The sequence below is a fragment of the Coregonus lavaretus genome (assembly GCF_964263955.1).
Source record: "Coregonus lavaretus genome assembly, chromosome: 5".
Lineage (NCBI taxonomy): Eukaryota > Metazoa > Chordata > Actinopteri > Salmoniformes > Salmonidae > Coregonus > Coregonus lavaretus.
Window position 1 is genome coordinate 42,971,648 of NC_139992.1, and position 19,066 is coordinate 42,990,713.

A 19,066-nucleotide genomic window follows, 5' to 3' on the forward strand; every position below is an offset into this window, starting at 1 on the left:
AAGAGCTCTTTGGTCTTGGCCATGGTGGAGAGTTTGGAATCTGATTGATTGATTGCTTCTGTGGACAGGTGTCTTTTATACAGGTAACAAACTGAGATTAGGAGCACTCCCTTTAGTGTGCTCCTAATCTCAGCTCGTTACCTGTATAAAAGACACCTGGGAGCCAGAAATCTTTCTGATTGAGAGGGGGTCAAATACTTATTTCCCTCATTAAAATGCAAATCAATTTATAACATTTTTGACATGCGTTTTTCTGGATTTTGTTGTTGTTGTTCTGTCTCTCACTGTTCAAATAAACCTACCATTACAATTATAGACTGATCATTTCTTTGTCAGTGGGCAAACGTACAAAATCAGCAGGGGATCAAATACTTTTTTCCCTCACTGTATGTGTGTGGACGTGTTTAACTATTCTTGTGGGGACCAGAAGTCCCCACAAGAATAGTACACAAACAGAAATTTGACCAATTGAGGACATTTTGTTAGTCCCCATGAGGTCAAATGCTATTTCTAGGGGGTTTAGATTTAAGGTTAGAATTAGTGTTAGAGTTAGAATTACGTTAAGGGTTAGGGTTAGGAACTAGGGTTAGGTTTAGGGTTAAGTTTAGGTTTTTGGGTTAAGGTTAGGGTTAAGGTTAGGGTAAGGGTATGAGTACGGGTTAGGGAAAATAGGATTTTGAACGGGACTGAATTGTGTGTCCCCACAAGGTTAGCTGTACAAGAGTGTGTGTGTGTGTGTGAACCCACTCACTGGTTACATGTGCATATTCTTTCATTTTTGTGTTTAGGGATCAACAATCCTCTCTCTCAGTACTCCTTTTCAGGTAGAGTGACGGTTGGCAATGTCTCTTGACTGTATCCACTCATCCTCACATTCACTGTGTCAGGACATTTTCACATGAGGCCAGAGCTGCTGACAGAGTTTGGGAACATTGGGTACATTTGAGTGAGTCAATCCTAGGCTCAGTTTGTGGTTAGCATGTCTTAGACTTAATTCTCAGGGTTCTGGGGTTTAATATTAGACACTCAGTCTGATACCATCTCTATAGCGTGTGCCATCAGCCCCCAATGCCCTCATTAACCAGCATGGAGCCCTACACCTGCATCCCCCCAACACACATACACACACACATAATAATATCTCATGTTTACAACGTATTCTCACGCACAACATGAACATTGATTGACACATCACTGCCATCTTGTGGCATTGATACGTTTTGAAAGCAATTGTTTTTCCAGAAGCAGTGATAGTAGAAAAAAGAAAAAAACTTTGTTCGTGGGTTACTTTATTAGTAGCCTTACTTGTGTAGAAAATATAAATAGGCCATTTGCAGTGCCAAACAGTAGTCTATATGTGATACTCAACACAAGCAGAATGTGCTTAATAGAATGTGAAGGGCTACTTCACTTTTATGTCAAATATTTTCTCTGATTATGTTGTGTTGGCCTGGCTTCATGAATATGACATGACAATATCCTTAACTGAGATGATGTTGCAAAATTGTGCCATCAGTACACTTGTTTGTGTCGGTCCAGGACACGCACAATAGTAGGTTAGAGGTTGCCCCTAACCACTGATACAAAGTCAGATGTTTTCTAATCACCTCAGTGATAACGTTTAGGATTGGAGTACAATAATCTGATCCTAAATCTGATGTTACGAGAGCCTCTACCTTGAGCCAGGCAACAACGACACTTGACGCTACCCTACCGCGGACGGGCTCGAGCCAACACCACGCGACAAGAGTAGATGCAAGATGGCGACCGTTTTAGTATCAGAGGAATAAGTGCGGTGAAGGATAGGTATGGTACTTTTTCCATTTTCGCCATTCTTTACAATTCGTGTCAGTTGTTATGCTGTACACATTCCTGTGAAAACTAACTAGCATGTTTGATAAACAATTAAAACCCTGACGCATTGATCCCTAACGTATTTAGACTTGGCTTGACAAGATTAGCTTGGTTGCTACTAGCCATGTTAGCTAGCTAGCTATGTTACTCACCAAGTTAGCCAACAAACTAGCTAGATACTTTATTATTTTACTAGCGATTATGTTTAGCTATCTTACGTTAGATGTTTGATTTGTGTTTATTTAGAAGATACATACCGCTAGACAGAGAAAGAAAGCACAAGGGCACCTTAGGCGCGCGCACGAGCCTTTGATATCCTCCTCGATAAGTTTACAAGGAGGTTCTTGTCATCAGTAAGGTTAGGCGTGTTATAACTATAGCTAGTTAGTGACATCACGGATAGAAGAAAGAGCTGTTAGTTACCAGTATTTTGGTGACATTGTTAGCTAGGTAATGTTGCTAACTAGATAGCTAGTTTTTAAAGTTGTCTTGCGGGGATAATTTACCATTGTCGGGTGAGTTAACGTTAGTGAAGTGGTAAACACTTTGGGAAAGCTTACTAGCTAAGTTAGCTGGCTTGAAAACACAAATATCGCGCTTTTGTTATCAGTGTTGAATGGGTCAAATGAAGCAGAAGCAAAGCAATGTCCTTGCTAGTAACTGCCCACCAGATCTAGTGTGGATAAAAAAAACTAAACAATGTATCACGAATATCGATGGTCATAAAACCACAATTGCATTGATTAAATCATATTTAAAAACAGTTGGAGTCATGGGGTACAATGTTGACAGACAGACTCAGTCAGGGCATGCCAGCCAGAAACTCCTTCAGTGGTAACAGCTACTTATTTAAATCACAGGAAGGCAGTCTGGAATGGTAAACAAACACTCGTTAGAACTTGGACCTGTGTAGTCAGGGTCAGCCTTATTACATTACATTATAGTCATTTAGCAGACGCTCTTATCCAGAGCGACTTACAGTTAGTGAGTGCATACATTTTTTTTTCATAGTGTTGCTCCTCCTACATAGACTATAGATTGGTTCATGGAGAAGGGTAACTGGTAGCCTCAGATCCCCGAGTTTAGTTTCCCTTCTGATCTTCCTATCCATCTTTCTCCATTCCCTTTCTCCTCTATCCATCTCTTCTTGCCCCTTTCTCTCTGTAAGGCTGCCTGTACACACACAAAGGGTGCTCTACCCTCCCAGCTCAGCCCCCCTTTGTTTGCCAGGCTTAAGTCTCCCTTTGGCCCCATCGGGGGGTGATGATGATGGAGCTGAGACTCTAAAACAGGAATCCCCAACCCCAGCAGTTTTCAAACTGTGCTACGGAAGTGCCTAACCCCCCAGGGTTATGCAAACTGTTTTAAAGGGTACATTAGAGGAAGGAAATCTGTAATGGCAGAAAACCACATCTGATCACCGCAGTCAACATTCAGGATATTGTCCTCTCTTCTTTGACAATAAGAACCCATGTTAGAGAGCTAACTGGTTAAATGTGTGACCACAAATGATTATAAAGACCAGAATGGGTTGTGGGTTTAAAAGGAAGACATAAGGTTTTGGTACAGTTGTTTTCACTGACGGGCATCTTTTAAACAAAGGATCTGTTCATACGATTTGGGTAAGGTCTTTACTGAGAAGAGATTATAGAAGTTTAGAAAGTGTTGTAGAACTGCCTTTCTCACTCAGTCTCTCTCTTTTCTTTCTTCCTCCCCAGATAAAGCCATGCCGTGGGAGCGCCCCGTTTCTGAGCTCGCCATGGTGATCTGAAGCCCCAGTGTGGACGTGTCACACCCACACTCGCCTACCCACAGACACACGGACTGAGCCCCCCAGCAAGTGTGTGCGATGGACAGGTGTAAGCACGTGGGGCGGCTCAGGCTGGCCCCAGACCACTCCATCCTCAACCCCCAGAAGTGGCACTGCGTGGACTGCAACACCACAGAGTCGGTGTGGGCCTGCCTGGGCTGCGCCCACGTTGCGTGCGGCCGCTACATCGAGGAGCACGCCCTGCAGCACTTTCTGCAGCATCGCCACCCGCTGGCCATGGAGGTCAATGAGCTCTATGTCTTCTGCTACCTGTGTGACGACTACGTGCTCAACGACAACGCGACGGGAGACCTCAAGCTGCTGCGCTCCACGCTCAGCGCCATCCAGAGCCAGCGCTACGAGGTCACCACGCGTTCAGGACGAACCTTGAGATTAGCTAGCGCCCCGCCCGACGCCCCCCAGCCCTGTGGCTCCAGCGAACTGCAGCTGAGGGACGAGGACCGCATGTTCACGGCGCTCTGGCACCGCCGCCGGGCGCTGATGGGTCGAGTGTTCCACACCTGGTTCAGCATGACGGAAGGGGGGAAGAGGAGGGAAGAGGAGGACAGGCAGAGAGAGGAGGAGGAGGAGAGGAGGAAGGAGTTGAGGGAGAGAAGGAAGACGTTGAAGAGGCAGCTACAAGAAGAGTTGGAGAGGGCTCCACCCAGGAAGAGCCACCGCCTGAGGAGAGCCAGTCAGAGAGCTGCTGCCGCCGCTGCTGTCACCCCCCGCCCCACACGAACACGCACCCCTCACACACCCCAGACCCCCCTCACCCCCCAACCAAGGACCCAGAGCCCCGCCACTCACCCTCCCAAGAGAATGGGCCGCCCCCCTAAAACCCCCGCGCCCAAACCCGCTCGCTACTCCACCCCCTCTTCCTCCACCAAAGGCAAAACCAGAGCCTCCTCTGCCCAAGCCCGGACAGCCCCCTCCCCGGCCCCCCGCTGTGCGCCCTCCAAACAGGGCGACTCGCCCCTCAAACGGCGGCCCACGGTCACCCCGGGCGTCACTGGCCTGCGTAACCTAGGCAACACGTGCTACATGAACTCCATCCTGCAGGTGCTGAGCCACCTTCACATCTTCAGGGAGTGTTTCCTCCAGCTGGACCTGACACAGGCCCTGGAGCTGCTGGCCTCGGCTGTCCACGGCCAGCTGGTGGTTCCCAGCCCCGGGGGCCCAGTGTCGTCCTCCCCACTGGCCCTAAGGAGAGGCCCCCTGGCTGGCGCTGGGCTAAGCGGGGGGGCCTCCAGGGCCCGAAGCATGGAGCTGATCCAGCCCAAGGAGCCCAGCTCTAAACACATCTCCCTGTGCCACGAGCTGCACACCCTCTTCCAGGTGATGTGGTCGGGCAAGTGGGCGCTGGTGTCGCCCTTCGCCATGCTGCACTCGGTGTGGCAGCTGATCCCAGCCTTCCGGGGATACGCCCAGCAGGATGCCCAGGAGTTCCTGTGTGAACTGCTGGACAAGGTGCAGCATGAGCTGGAGAGCACGGGGACACACACACCGCCCGCTGGTGTGTCAACCGGACAGAGACATCTCATCAAGCAGGTGCTCAGCGTGGTCAACACCATCTTCCATGGACAGCTCCTCAGCCAGGTGAGAAAGAGAGGAACACACTCTCACAAACACACTGATACACAGTACACACTTTTATACTGATATACACACACACTTTTGTGATTCACCAGTCTGGACTAAAATGGATTGAAAAAGGGATTAAAAGGCCTTTACATTTATTAGTAGTGATCTTACTGGAGGTATTTGGATGGGAGCTTTTACTGCATGATGTGTGTGCATGACTGTTACCACATTTTTGTCTTGATAGTAATATATATTTAAAAATAAAAAAAAAAAATATATATATATATATATATATATATATATATATATATATATATATATATATATATATATATATATACACTGCTCAAAAAAATTAAGGGAACACTTAAACAACACAATGTAACTCCAAGTCAATCACACTTCTGTGAAATCAAACTGTCCACTTAGGAAGCAACACTGATTGACAATACATTTCACATGCTGTTGTGCAAATGGAATAGACAACAGGTGGAAATTATAGGCAATTAGCAAGACACCCCAAATAAAGGACTGGTTTTACAGGTGGTGACCACAGACCACTTCTCAGTTCCTATGCTTCCTGGCTGATGTTTTGGTCACTTTTGAATGCTGGCGGTGCTTTCACTCTAGTGGTAGCATGAGACGGAGTCTACAACCCACACAAGTGGCTCAGGTAGTGCAGCTCATCCAGGATGGCACATCAATGCGAGCTGTGGCAAGAAGGTTTGCTGTGTCTGTCAGCGTAGTGTCCAGAGCATGGAGGCGCTACCAGGAGACAGGCCAGTACATCAGGAGATGTGGAGGAGGCCGTAGGAGGGCAACAACCCAGCAGCAGGACTGCTACCTCCGCCTTTGTGCAAGGAGGAGCAGGAGGAGCACTGCCAGAGCCCTGCAAAATGACCTCCAGCAGGCCACAAATGTGCATGTGTCTGCTCAAACGGTCAGAAACAGACTCCATGAGGGTGGTATGAGGGCCCGACGTCCACAGGTGGGGGTTGTGCACAGGTGGGGGTTGTGCTTACAGCCCAACACCGTGCAGGACGTTTGGCATTTGCCAGAGAACACCAAGATTGGCAAATTGCCCTGTGCTCTTCACAGATGAAAGCAGGTTCACACTGAGCACGTGACAGACGTGACAGTCTGGAGACGCCATGGAGAACGTTCTGCTGCCTGCAACACCCTCCAGCATGACCGGTTTGGCGGTGGGTCAGTCATGGTGTGGGGTGGCATTTCTTTGGGGGGCCGCACAGCCCTCCATGTGCTCGCCAGAGGTAGCCTGACTGCCATTAGGTACCGAGATGAGATCCTCAGACCCCTTGTGAGACCATATGCTGGTGCGGTTGGCCCTGGGTTCCTCCTAATGCAAGACAATGCTAGACCTCATGTGGCTGGAGTGTGTCAACAGTTCCTGCAAGAGGAAGGCATTGATGCTATGGACTGGCCCGCCCGTTCCCCAGACCTGAATCCAATTGAGCACATCTGGGACATCATGTCTCGCTCCATCCACAGACTGTCCAGGAGTTGGCGGATGCTTTAGTCCAGGTCTGGGAGGAGATCCCTCAGGAGACCATCTGCCACCTCATCAGGAGCATGCCCAGGCGTTGTAGGGAGGTCATACAGGCACGTGGAGGCCACACACACTACTGAGCCTCATTTTGACTTGTTTTAAGGACATTACATCAAAGTTGGATCAGCCTGTAGTGTGGTTTTCCACTTTAATTTTGAGGCTGACTCCAAATCCAGACCTCCATGGGTTGATAAATTTGATGTCCATTGATAATTTTTGTGTGATTTTGTTGTCAGCACATTCAACTATGTAAAGAAAAAAGTATTTAATAAGATTATTTCATTCATTCAGATCTAGGATGTGTTATTTTAGTGTTCCCTTTATTTTTTTTGAGCAGTGTGTGTGTGTGTATATATACACACACACACACACACACACACAGTGAGGGAAAAAGGTATTTGATCCCCTGCTGATTTTGTACGTTTGCCCACTGACAAAGAAATTATCAGTCTATAATTTTAATGGTAGGTTTATTTGAACAGTGAGAGATAGAATAACAACAAAAAAATCAAGAAAAACACATTTCAAAAATGTTATAAATTGATTTGCATTTTAATGAGGGAAATAAGTATTTGACCCCTCTGCAAAACATTACTTAGTACTTGGTGGCAACACCGTTGTTGGCAATCACAGAGGTCAGACGTTTCTTGTAATTGGCCACCAGGTTTGCACACATCTCAGGAGGGATTTTGTCCCACTCCTCTTTGCAGATATTCTCCAAGTCATTAAGGTTTCGAGGCTGACGTTTGGCAACTCGAACCTTCAGCTCCCTCCACAGATTTTCTATAGGATTAAGGTCTGGAGACTGGGTAGGCCACTCCAGGACCTTAATGTGCGTCTTCTTGAGGCACTCCTTTGTTGCCTTGGCCGTGTGTTTTGGGTCATTGTCATGCTGGAATACCCATCCACAACCCATTTTCAATGCCCTGGCTGAGGGAAGGAGGTTCTTACCCAAGATTTGACGGTACATGGCCCCGTCCATCGTCCCTTTGATGCGGTGAAGTTGTACTGTCCCCTTAGCAGAAAAACACCCCCAAAGCATTATGTTTCCACCTCCATGTTTGATGGTGGGGATGGTGTTCTTGGGGTCATAGGCAGCATTCCTCCTCCTCCAAACACGGCGAGTTGAGTTGATGCCAAAGAGCTCCATTTTGGTCTCATCTGCCCACAACACTTTCACCCAGTTCTCCTCTGAATCATTCAGATGTTCATTGGCAAACTTCAGACGGGCATGTATATGTGCTTTCTTGAGCAGGGGGACCTTGCAGGCGCTGCAGGATTTCAGTCCTTCATGACGTAGTGTGTTACCAATTGTTTTCTTGGTGACTATGGTCCCAGCTGCCTTGAGATCATTGACAAGATCCTCCCGTGTAGTTCTGGCCTGATTCCTCACCGTTCTCATGATCATTGCAACTCCACGAGGTGAGATCTTGCATAGAGCCCCAGGCCGAGGGAGATTGAGAGGTGTTTTGTGTTTCTTTCATGGTCTTGTAGCCCATTCCAGCCTTGTGTAGGTCTACAATCTTGTCCCTGACATCCTTGGAGAGCTCTTTGGTCTTGGCCATGGTGGAGAGTTTGAAATCTGATTGATTGATTGCTTCTGTGGACAGGTGTCTTTTATACAGGTAACAAACTGAGATTAGGAGCACTCCCTTTAAGAGTGTGCTCCTAATCTCAGCTCGTTACCTGTATAAAAGACACCTGGGAGCCAGAAATCCTTCTGATTGAGATGGGGTCAAATACTTATTTCCCTCATTAAAATGCAAATCAATTTATAACATTTTTGACATGCGTTTTTATTGATTTTTGTTGTTGTTATTCTATCTCTCACTGTTCAAATAAACCTCCCATTAAAATTATAGACTGATCATTTCTTTGTCAGTGGGCAAACGTACAAAATCAGCAGGGGATCAAATACTTTTTTCCCTCACTGTGTGTGTATATATATATATATATATATATATATATATATATATATACACAGTACCAGTCAAAGGTTTGGACACACCTACTCAATCAAGGGTTTTTCTTTATTTTTTACTATTTTCTACATTGTAGAATAATAGGGAAGACATCAAAACTATGAAATAACACATATGGAATCATGTAGTAACCAAAAACAGTGTTAAACAAATCAAAATATATTTTAGATTTTTCGAAGTAGCCACCCTTTGCCTTGTTGACAGCTTTGCACACTCCTGGCATTCTCTCAACCAGCTTCATGAGGAATGTTTTTCCAACAGTCTTGAAGGAGTTCCCACATATGCTGAGCACTTGTTGGCTGCTTTTCCTTCACTCTGCGGTCCAACTCATCCCAAACCATCTCAACTGGGTTGAGGTCGGGTGATTGTGGAGGCCAGGTGATCTGATGCAGCACTCAATCACTCTCCTTCTTGGTCAAATAGCCCTTATACAGCCTGGAGGTGTGTTGGGTCATTGTCCTGTTGAAAAACAAATGATTGTCCCACTAAGCGCAAACCAGATGGGATGGTGTATCGCTGCAGAATGCTGTGGTAGCCATGCTGGTTAAGTGTGCCTTGAATTCTAAATATATCACTGACAGTGTCACCAGCAAAGCACCATCACACCTCCTCCTCCATGCTTCACGGTGGGAACCACACATGCAGAGATCATCCGTTCACCTAATCTGCGTCTCACAAGGACACGGCGATTGGAACCAAAAATCTCAAATTTGGACTCATCAGACCAAAGGACAGATTTCCACAGGTCTAATGTCCATTGATCGTGTTTCTTGCCCCAAGCAAGTCTCTTCTTCTTATTGGTGTCCTTTAGTAGTGGTTTATTTGCAGCAATCCGACCATGAAGGCCTGATTCACGCAGTCTCCTCTGAACAGTTGATGTTGAGATGTGTCTGTTATTTGAACTCTGTGAAGCATTTATTTGGGCTGCAATCTGAGGTGCAGTTACCTCTAATTAACTTACCCTCTGCAGCAGAGGTAACTCTGGGTCTTCCTTTCCTGTGGCGGTCCTCATGAGAGCCAGTTTCATCATAGTGCTTGGTATTTTTTGCGACTGCACTTTAAGAAACGTTCAAAGTTCTTGAAATGTTCTGGATTTACTGACCTTCTTGTCTTAAAGTAATGATGCACTGTCGTTTCTCTTTGCTTATTTGAGCTGTTCTTGCAATAATATGGACATGGTCTTTTATCAATTAGGGCCATCTTCTGTATACCTTGTCACAACACAACTGATTGGCTCAAACGCATTACGAAGAAAGAAATTCCACAAATTAACTTTTAACAAGGCACACCTGTTTATTGAAATGCATTCCAGGTGACTACTTCATGAAGCTGGTTGAGAGAATGCCAAGCGTGTGCAAAGCTGTCATCAAGGCAAAGGGTGGTTACTTTGAAGAATCTCAAATATAACATATATTTTAATTGAACACTTTTTTGGTTACTACATGATTCCATATGTGTTATTTCATAGTTTTGATGTCTTCACTATTATTCTACAATGTAGAACATAGTAAAAATAAAGAAAAACCCTTAAATGAGTAGGTGTGTCCAAACTTTTGACTGGTACTGTATATATATATATATATAAAATAATACAATATGCCAAAATGTATCCATCTAAATGTACTGGACCTGAATGCCAAAACATGCAAGAGATAAGTGCTCAAAGTTGACACCTTTTGCATACCCCACCATACCATGAGACATCCATGTCTTCATCACTGGAAACGATAAATGGTTAAGGTTGATATCATTTTAAAGTTTACAAAAAGGGTTGTCAAACAGCTTTATAATTACTTGATTTATTTATTGTTTTGACATTTTTTTACCTTTAACGTCAATTATCTAAAAACGCGTAAACTCTGACTCTTTTCATATTTGCATATGTTGTAGCTTAGACCCTATTTTACCCTAAGCTACAACATATGCAAATATGAAAAGAGTCAGTCAGAGTTTACGTGTTTTTAGATAATAGACGTAAAAGGTTCCAAAAATATATATATTTTTTGTGTGGAAATTATAAAATAGTTTGACACCCTGTTTGTAAGCTTTTAAATGATATCAAACTCAACCGTTTATCTTTTCCAGTGATCCACCCTACAGGGTGGATGTCTCACCCTGTAGGGTGGGGTATGCAAAACTTTGAACACCTTTTATCTCCTAAACGTTTTGACATTGAGGTCCAAAAAGTCAATTTCTGACCACTTCTTCCATGGGCAAACATGTATGGAAAGTTTTGTTTAAATCAAAAGGAATGCTGTCTAAAAGTGATTGAACTCAAATCGATTTACCCAGAAGTGAGTGAGTGTGTGTGTGTGTGTGACTGAACGTGTGTACTTTCTGCTTTGGTCTGTGAAAGAGAGGAGTGTCTTTGAGTTCTCCTCTGAGCACACACCCACACCTGCTCTTGCCTAACAAGGGGGTGAGTGTGTGTGTGTGAAGGGGGACAGTGTTTCTAAAGCTGTGTATCTCAGACAATCCAGTTCCTGTGTGTGTGCTGCTGCATTAGCTAGCTCAGCTGGCTTTGGCTTGCCTTCACACAACTCTCTCTCCCTCTTTCATCCTCTCTTTCTCCCTCCTCTCACTCTATACCCCTTTCTCTTTATCCCTCTTCTCTTCCCCCTCCATCAGGTGACGTGTCTGGCATGTGACCACCGCTCCAACACGGTGGAACCCTTCTGGGACCTATCGCTGGAGTTCCCCGAGCGTTACCACAGCAACAGCCGGGAGAGCGCAGCGCAGGTGTCGTGCCAGCTGACGGAGATGCTGGCCAAGTTCACGGAGACCGAAGCCCTGGAGGGCAACATCTACGCCTGCGACCAGTGCAACAGTGAGTGACAGAGGCAAACATACACAAATGTTCACAGTGAGCACACACAAACACACATTCATTCAATGGTATGATTGTTAGAGGTACAATCATTTTTAACAAAGCAGTTAGTTCTCTCTCTGCATGTCAAACTACCATCCAGTACAATAGTTAGACTGAGTATTCACATTCACACAGCCCTGTCCGGAGTATGTGAGCAGAGTGGAGCATGCCCAATTTGACTGGAGCGTGGAGCGAGTTTCCCAAAGGCTGGAGCGTCGGGCGAGAGTAGCGCTCACTTCACGAGCTCAGGGCATGCCCAGCATGCATTTGTAGTTTACTTGTGTGCTGCTTTAGTTACTGTTATCTAGTATGCTAAGTATTTTCATAAACGTCTTGGGACTCGTCTGAAGTCGGTACAGCCGATCTGCTAACTTCTGTCTGTAGCATCCGAACAGTTTGGGCTACACACTAATATGACCCCTCTGTGCAAAGGTGAGACACTCACGAACACGTCGGTTGTTTTGCTCTTGGATGCACACAGGCCTCACAAGACTCGACTGAAGATCCCCCGGTACCAGTTGAAAAAATGAATGGAAGTATACACTTCAGAACAAACTTCCTTTAGATTTTCTATGGGGGGGGGGACTATCTGTTGTTCCATATAGTGAATCTGTTATTCAATGCGTTTGTATGGGCTAATAGCAGTATGGCCAAATAAAATGTTTCATCAAATAATAAATAAATACAAATGTTTTGATACTTCAAGGGGTCTTAAAATTCCAAATCAAATAGCAAACCTTCTTAAAACAATTCCATATAGCTTAGTAGAACCACACACCCAGCTTAGATAGGGTTTAGACTGTTTAGTGCCACGAATAAGGGTAAATACATGTACAAAAATAAATAAAATAACAAATGTTTCCTGATCTTTCTTATATTGCTCAGATAAAGGACAGACACTTCAGAACAAACTTCCTTTTGATAGTAAAAAATATATACAGTGGGGGAAAAAAGTATTTAGTCAGCCACCAATTGTGCAAGTTCTCCCACTTAAAAAGATGAGAGAGGCCTGTAATTTTCATCATAGGTACACGTCAACTATGACAGACAAAATTAGAAAAAAATTCCAGAAAATCACATTGTAGGATTTATAATGAATTTATTTGCAAATTATGGTGGAAAATAAGTATTTGGTCAATAACAAAAGTTTCTCAATACTTTGTTATATACCCTTTGTTGGCAATGACACAGGTCAAACGTTTTCTGTAAGTCTTCACAAGGTTTTCACACACTGTTGCTGGTATTTTGGCCCATTCCTCCATGCAGATCTCCTCTAGAGCAGTGATGTTTTGGGGCTGTCGCTGGGCAACACAGACTTTCAACTCCCTCCAAAGATTTTCTATGGGGTTGAGATCTGGAGACTGGCTAGGCCACTCCAGGACCTTGAAATGCTTCTTACGAAGCCACACCTTCGTTGCCCGGGCGGTGTGTTTGGGATCATTGTCATGCTGAAAGACCCAGCCACGTTTCATCTTCAATGCCCTTGCTGATGGAAGGAGGTTTTCACTCAAAATCTCACGATACATGGCCCCATTCATTCTTTCCTTTACACGGATCAGTCGTCCTGGTCCCTTTGCAGAAAAACAGCCCCAAAGCATGATGTTTCCACCCCCATGCTTCACAGTAGGTATGGTGTTCTTTGGATGCAACTCAGCATTCTTTGTCCTCCAAACACGACGAGTTGAGTTTTTACCAAAAAGTTATATTTTGGTTTCATCTGACATTCTCCCAATCCTCTTCTGGATCATCCAAATACACTCTAGCAAACTTCAGACGGGCCTGGACATGTACTGGCTTAAGCAGGGGGACACGTCTGGCACTGCAGGATTTGAGTCCCTGGTGGCGTAGTGTGTTACTGATGGTAGGCTTTGTTACTTTGGTCCCAGCTCTCTGTAGGTCATTCACTAGGTCCCCCTGTGTGGTTCTGGGATTTTTGCTCACCGTTCTTGTGATCATTTTGACCCCACGGGGTGAGATCTTGCGTGGAGCCCCAGATCGAGGGAGATTATCAGTGGTCTTGTATGTCTTCCATTTCTTAATAATTGCTCCCACAGTTGATTTCTTCAAACCAAGCTGCTTACCTATTGCAGATTCAGTCTTCCCAGCCTGGTGCAGGTCTACAATTTTGTTTCTGGTGTCCTTTGACAGCTCTTTGGTCTTGGCCATAGTGGAGTTTGGAGTGTGACTGTTTGAGGTTGTGGACATGTGTCTTTTATACTGATAACAAGTTCAAACAGGTGCCATTAATACAGGTAACGAGTGGAGGACAGAGGAGCCTCTTAAAGAAGAAGTTACAGGTCTGTGAGAGCCAGAAATCTTGCTTGTTTGTAGGTGACCAAATACTTATTTTCCACCATAATTTGCAAATAAATTCATTAAAAATCCTACAATGTGATTTTCTGGATTTTTTTTCTCATTTTGTCTGTCATAGTTGACGTGTACTTATGATGAAAATTACAGGCCTCTCTCATCTTTTTAAGTGGGAGAACTTGCACAATTGGTGGCTGACTAAATACTTTTTTTCCCCCACTGTATCTGTTCCATGTAGTGAATATGTTATTCAATGCGTTTGTATGGGCTAATAGCAGTAAGGCCAAAAATAATTTTTCATCAAATAATTTTGTAATATGTAATAGCTATATGATCCTTGGTATTACCTTCTTAAAACAATTCCATATAGCTTAGTAGAACCCCCGCCCCGGCTTAGAAAGGGTTTAGACTTTTAGGGCAATTACATTTTTCGTTCTATTATCTATACAATAGGCCATCATTGATTTTGGCCCAATAGGCCTGACATTTTACCTCTTTCAAGGAGCTTTCTGTTTTGATAGGGTTATTTTACCTAAAATCCTTTAGGCCTACCTACAGAAAAATAAAATAACAACTACGCATCCCTGCCCAGCCTGAGAAGAGTGGCCCGAAGGGTGTTTAGCATCCCCAGTGGCTTTGCAAGCGCTGAGAAGATTCTGGATAAGAGCGTCTGCTAAATGACTAAAATGTAAATGTAAAATGACACACACAACCTTGATACATTTTCATGGAATTTACCTACATCTAATACCCTTTCTCTCTTCTCCTTCCTCCTTGTGGTCCTCTGTAGCTCAGCTGGTAGAGCACGGCGCTTGTAACGCCAAGGTAGTGGGTTCGATCCCCGGGACCACCCATACACAAAAAAACAATGTATGCACGCATGACTGTAAGTCGCTTTGGATAAAAGTGTCTGCTAAATGGCATATTATATTATTATTATATTAAGATAGTATCTGCTTCTGGCCTGCTCTCCAAGCACCATCGCATGAGCCTGAAGCCACAGACTCTGGCCAAACTCATGTTTCTAAAAATGTATTCAAAGGCACTGTAGATGGAGCCTAATAAGGCATTTTTCGTTTAATTTGTAATTAATTCTAAGTAAGTCACAGCCTGTATGTGCAATTTATGGACTATAATGATTTCATACAAAAAAATGTTGTTTAAATGCTGAGTGCTTAATGACCCTGCCAGCCTAGTGATTCGCACTCGCAAATGCTTCTCAATTACTTTTTTTGTGGACTATAGCCTTGAAAGAATTGAAATAATATAGCATTTTCGTTCCTTCTTAGGCTCCCTGTCTGGCTGCTGACCTATTTAGTGTTTATATGCTGTTTAATATGACATGTAGCCTATTTGAAATTATGAGTGCCTTATCCTGTTTATTAAAATATTTCATTCAAATCATATGGTTTGGTTTCAATACTTCAAAACCAAATGGTAGGTCCAGGTAGTCACAAAAATAGATTGGTATTGGTTAAATTGTGATTTTAATGAATGAAGCGAATTTGGAGCTGCAGTTTTTTCCCCTTTGAGCGAGGAGTGTTTTTTAGCAGAGCGGTTGGAAAGGACGTGGAGCGCTGGGGGGTTGCGCTGGGGGGTTGTGCAAGCAGCCCAGTGACATGACATCATCAGCATCACCACCAAAACATCTCAACCCTGCCCTCTTTTATCTCGCTCTTTATTTGTGGGCATTTTATCCCCTCTGGGGGGAGAAGTTATCATTTGATCTTTTTTTTTTTTTTTGGTAGAGCACGGCGCGTGATTTCCACACGCTCAACTCCGCTCACGTACTCTGGCCCTGTCTGAGGGGTCCCTCTACTGTGCAAGTTGAGTTTTACAGTGTGGGTTAACGCTCACTCTTGTCTCTAGGTAAGCGGCGGAGGTTCTCCTCCAAACCCGTCATCTTGACTGAAGCTCAGAAACAGCTGATGGTTCACAAACTGCCTCAGGTCCTGCGCCTGCACCTCAAACGCTTCAGGTACTGACCGCATTATGACCACATAACAACCACACAATGACCATAACACACCCAAGCACCTCAAACACTGCAGGTAACCACTGAGCACATAGCAATTGCTCAAGAACCATAACACAACCATGCATTTGAAACACTCTAGCTGTCTTATTTGGTGATTGGTCTGTTGATGTGTCCTTTGAGTGTTCTGTGGTTGTGATTGGTCGTCAGGTGGTCTGGTAGGAACCACAGGGAGAAGATCGGGGTCCACGTCAGCTTTGACCAGCTCCTCAACATGGAGCCATACTGCTGCAGAGACCCCTCCCCCAAGAGCTCGCCATGCTCCAGTCCCGCCTCCGCCGGCTCCCCGCGCCCAAAACACTTCCTGTACGAGCTGTCCGCTGTGGTGATGCATCATGGGAAGGGCTTCGGCTCCGGCCACTACACTGCCTACTGCTACAACAAAGAAGGAAGTAAGAACATCTCTCACTCACACGCAAAATACATTTTTCTGTAAAAAAAATAAAATAAAATAAAATAAGATGACACGCCTCCTGTAGCTCAGTTGGTAGAGCATGGCGCTTGCAACGCCAGGGTTGTGGGTTCGATTCCCACTGGGGTTCAGTATGAAAAATGTATGCACTCACTAACTGTAAGTCGCTCTGGATAAGAGCGTCTGCTAAATGACTAAAATGTAAATGTAAAATGACACACACAACCTTGATACATTTTCATGGAATTTACCTATATCTAATACCCTTTCTCTCTTCTCCTTCCTCCCTCTCAGGGTTCTGGGTCCACTGTAATGACTCTAAGCTGAACGTGTGTTCTGTGGAGGAGGTGTGTCGCGCCCAGGCCTATATACTCTTCTACACGCAGCGCTTCACTCAGGACAAAGACAGGCCGCTATAGGACCAGGACCCACTGAGCCCCGTCCCGAACCCTCCTCTGTACCTCAGCAGCCCAGTGACATGACATCATCAGCATCACCACCAAAACATCTCAACCCTGCCCTCTTTTATCTCGCTCTTTATTTGTGGGCATTTTATCCCCTCTGGGGGGAGAAGTTATCATTTGATCATTATTTTTCTAAAAGAACAGACAAAGGACACACTCTTTATTTTTTTTGCTTTGTGAATTTCTTGTACATGGTGTTTATATGGGTTTTAAAAGAAAAGGAAAATGTGTTTGATAGTGTACAGGTTTATTTTATCAAGAGTATCAGCCAAGGTGTGCGTTGTATTATAGACACGCCTTTACAGGAGAAGACAGACACAGACTTTGGCCAGGTGTGACTGTGGAAGTTTCCTCTGTCAGTAGTTCAGATTTATTCAGGTGTCAATCTTTCTGCTTGTCTGTGCTCTGTGATTTTATTTTTCTCAATCGATTTGAATCAACTAAAATGTTTCTCACAGCCACTTTAGACAGTTGACTAAGGGATGTCACAGTCAGTCAAATTCTCAACTGGAATGTAGACTGAAACCGGTAATTCCCTCCATAAATAGTCTTTAGAGTTTAACCCCTTTAGTTTCGCCAGAGACTGAAGAGGAAGCGAGACACCTCACTCGCTCCTATTTTCTGGTTCATATACAGTCAATGAACTAAGCAGACCAGACCTAGCTGCTATTACATTGGTGCCTATGGGAGAGCCACCACTTATGTGGACTGTGACAATTTTTTAAAATGGTAAACAGCCTGAGTGGGACATCTTCATTTATCCACCGTCTTTGGTATCGCTCTCTGTAGTAAGTCCGGTCGGTCAGGAAATGGTTCATGATTGACTACTGAACTCAAGCCAAAGCACGAGGGGAAATGTTTAAAAAGTATCTCAGCTTCTCCAAAAACAATTACACAACATTTGCAGGATATATTCTTTGACTGGTTTTGGATAATCTATTTTGTAACCAGTTTCCAAAGGGATGTTTGTTTTTATCTAAATGCTGCCCTCTGTCTTCATAATGTAAATGTCTTTCCTGGTGCTGGTGTTTTTAGGCCTTTTGCCTCCTAACTTTTGATTGGTATCTCTACAGTCACAAGTGTCATAGAAAAGTGCCCTTCATATCAGAACATATCTATTTTTGTATTTCCTTTGCCAGAAGTGAATTTGGTATCAGTTCTTTGTAGCACTGTAAAATGCAGTCCCACGCAGGCCAGCATTTAGAATATTGAATGTATTTTTGTATACTCGGACATGGAGGGTTTTTCACGTTTTTTTATTTTTATAAACACGGCCACTGACTTAAGATTTTTTTTATAGTTTTGTAATTGATCCCTTCCCCCTCTAGTTGTTTGGAATCACCAGCAGGTTAGACAGTGTTGTCTTTAAAGATATCTGACCCGTCTCCTGTGTGTTTGTATACCAGCACTTGTTCACACAATATAGTTGGCTCTGTATTCTTGTGTAAAATAGCCAGACTGATGCAAGTAGATCCTTGCTGTGTGTTCGGCGAAACTGAGTGCGAAAGAAAGATATCTCCATGCTGGTACTAGCTAAACTGCTCTCAACCTAAATGCTGTTAATCTCTCTAGATTCACCTTTTGGGGAGAATTCAAAGCACATTTCCACTTCATCCTTTTTTCTGTCCGATGTTTGTTGGCATTGTGCTCATACTGCCTCAGGTGTGTGTACATTTATGGAAGTGATACTATGCAAATTCTTACCTCAATTTCTAGAGAAATTTACCTCATGAGAATATATTTTCATTTTTCTAAAAAAACACTAGTTTGTCTAATTTTTTTATCCGCACCACAGTGTGTATTAATTCAGGTAAGGTTCATACCATGCTGTATAGTGCTATAGCCCTCACACCTTAATCCCCTTCACATGACTAGTTCAGACAGCCTTACGCACTGCTTCCTCTAAATAGGGTATACGGGATGGCTGCCTCAGCTGAGTGTTCAACTAGAATCAGAGATTTGTATATAATGACGAGATACTCATGTCTCCGCCCTAACAATGGGAGTTGTTGTCCCAAAAGGCGGGAAGGCAGGCGACAAGCTTAGGTCCAAGATAAGCTCATAGAAATGCTTTGGACAGATTTTGGCGAGTGAAATCTCACTTCTTCCTCTGCTAGAATCTACTGGATGCCTGCAAGGTTGCGTAGGAACAGAGGACTCATCCTTCCAACCACCATCA

The 19,066-nt window shown here is 44.2% G+C and overlaps 1 protein-coding gene across 1 annotated transcript; it reads left to right on the forward strand.

Moving 5' to 3' along the window:
* Positions 1–1,723: 1,723 nt before the first annotated feature.
* Positions 1,724–18,640, forward strand: LOC311129448 (ubiquitin carboxyl-terminal hydrolase 44-like). The gene is made up of 6 exons (XM_084161733.1): positions 1,724–1,806; positions 3,573–5,263; positions 11,426–11,624; positions 15,846–15,954; positions 16,162–16,403; positions 16,718–18,640. Exons 2-6 carry the CDS (start codon positions 3,704–3,706, stop codon positions 16,840–16,842), a joined length of 2,235 nt encoding a protein of 744 aa, XP_084017859.1. The 5' UTR covers positions 1,724–1,806; positions 3,573–3,703; the 3' UTR covers positions 16,843–18,640.
* The last annotated feature ends 426 nt before the right edge of the window (positions 18,641–19,066 follow it).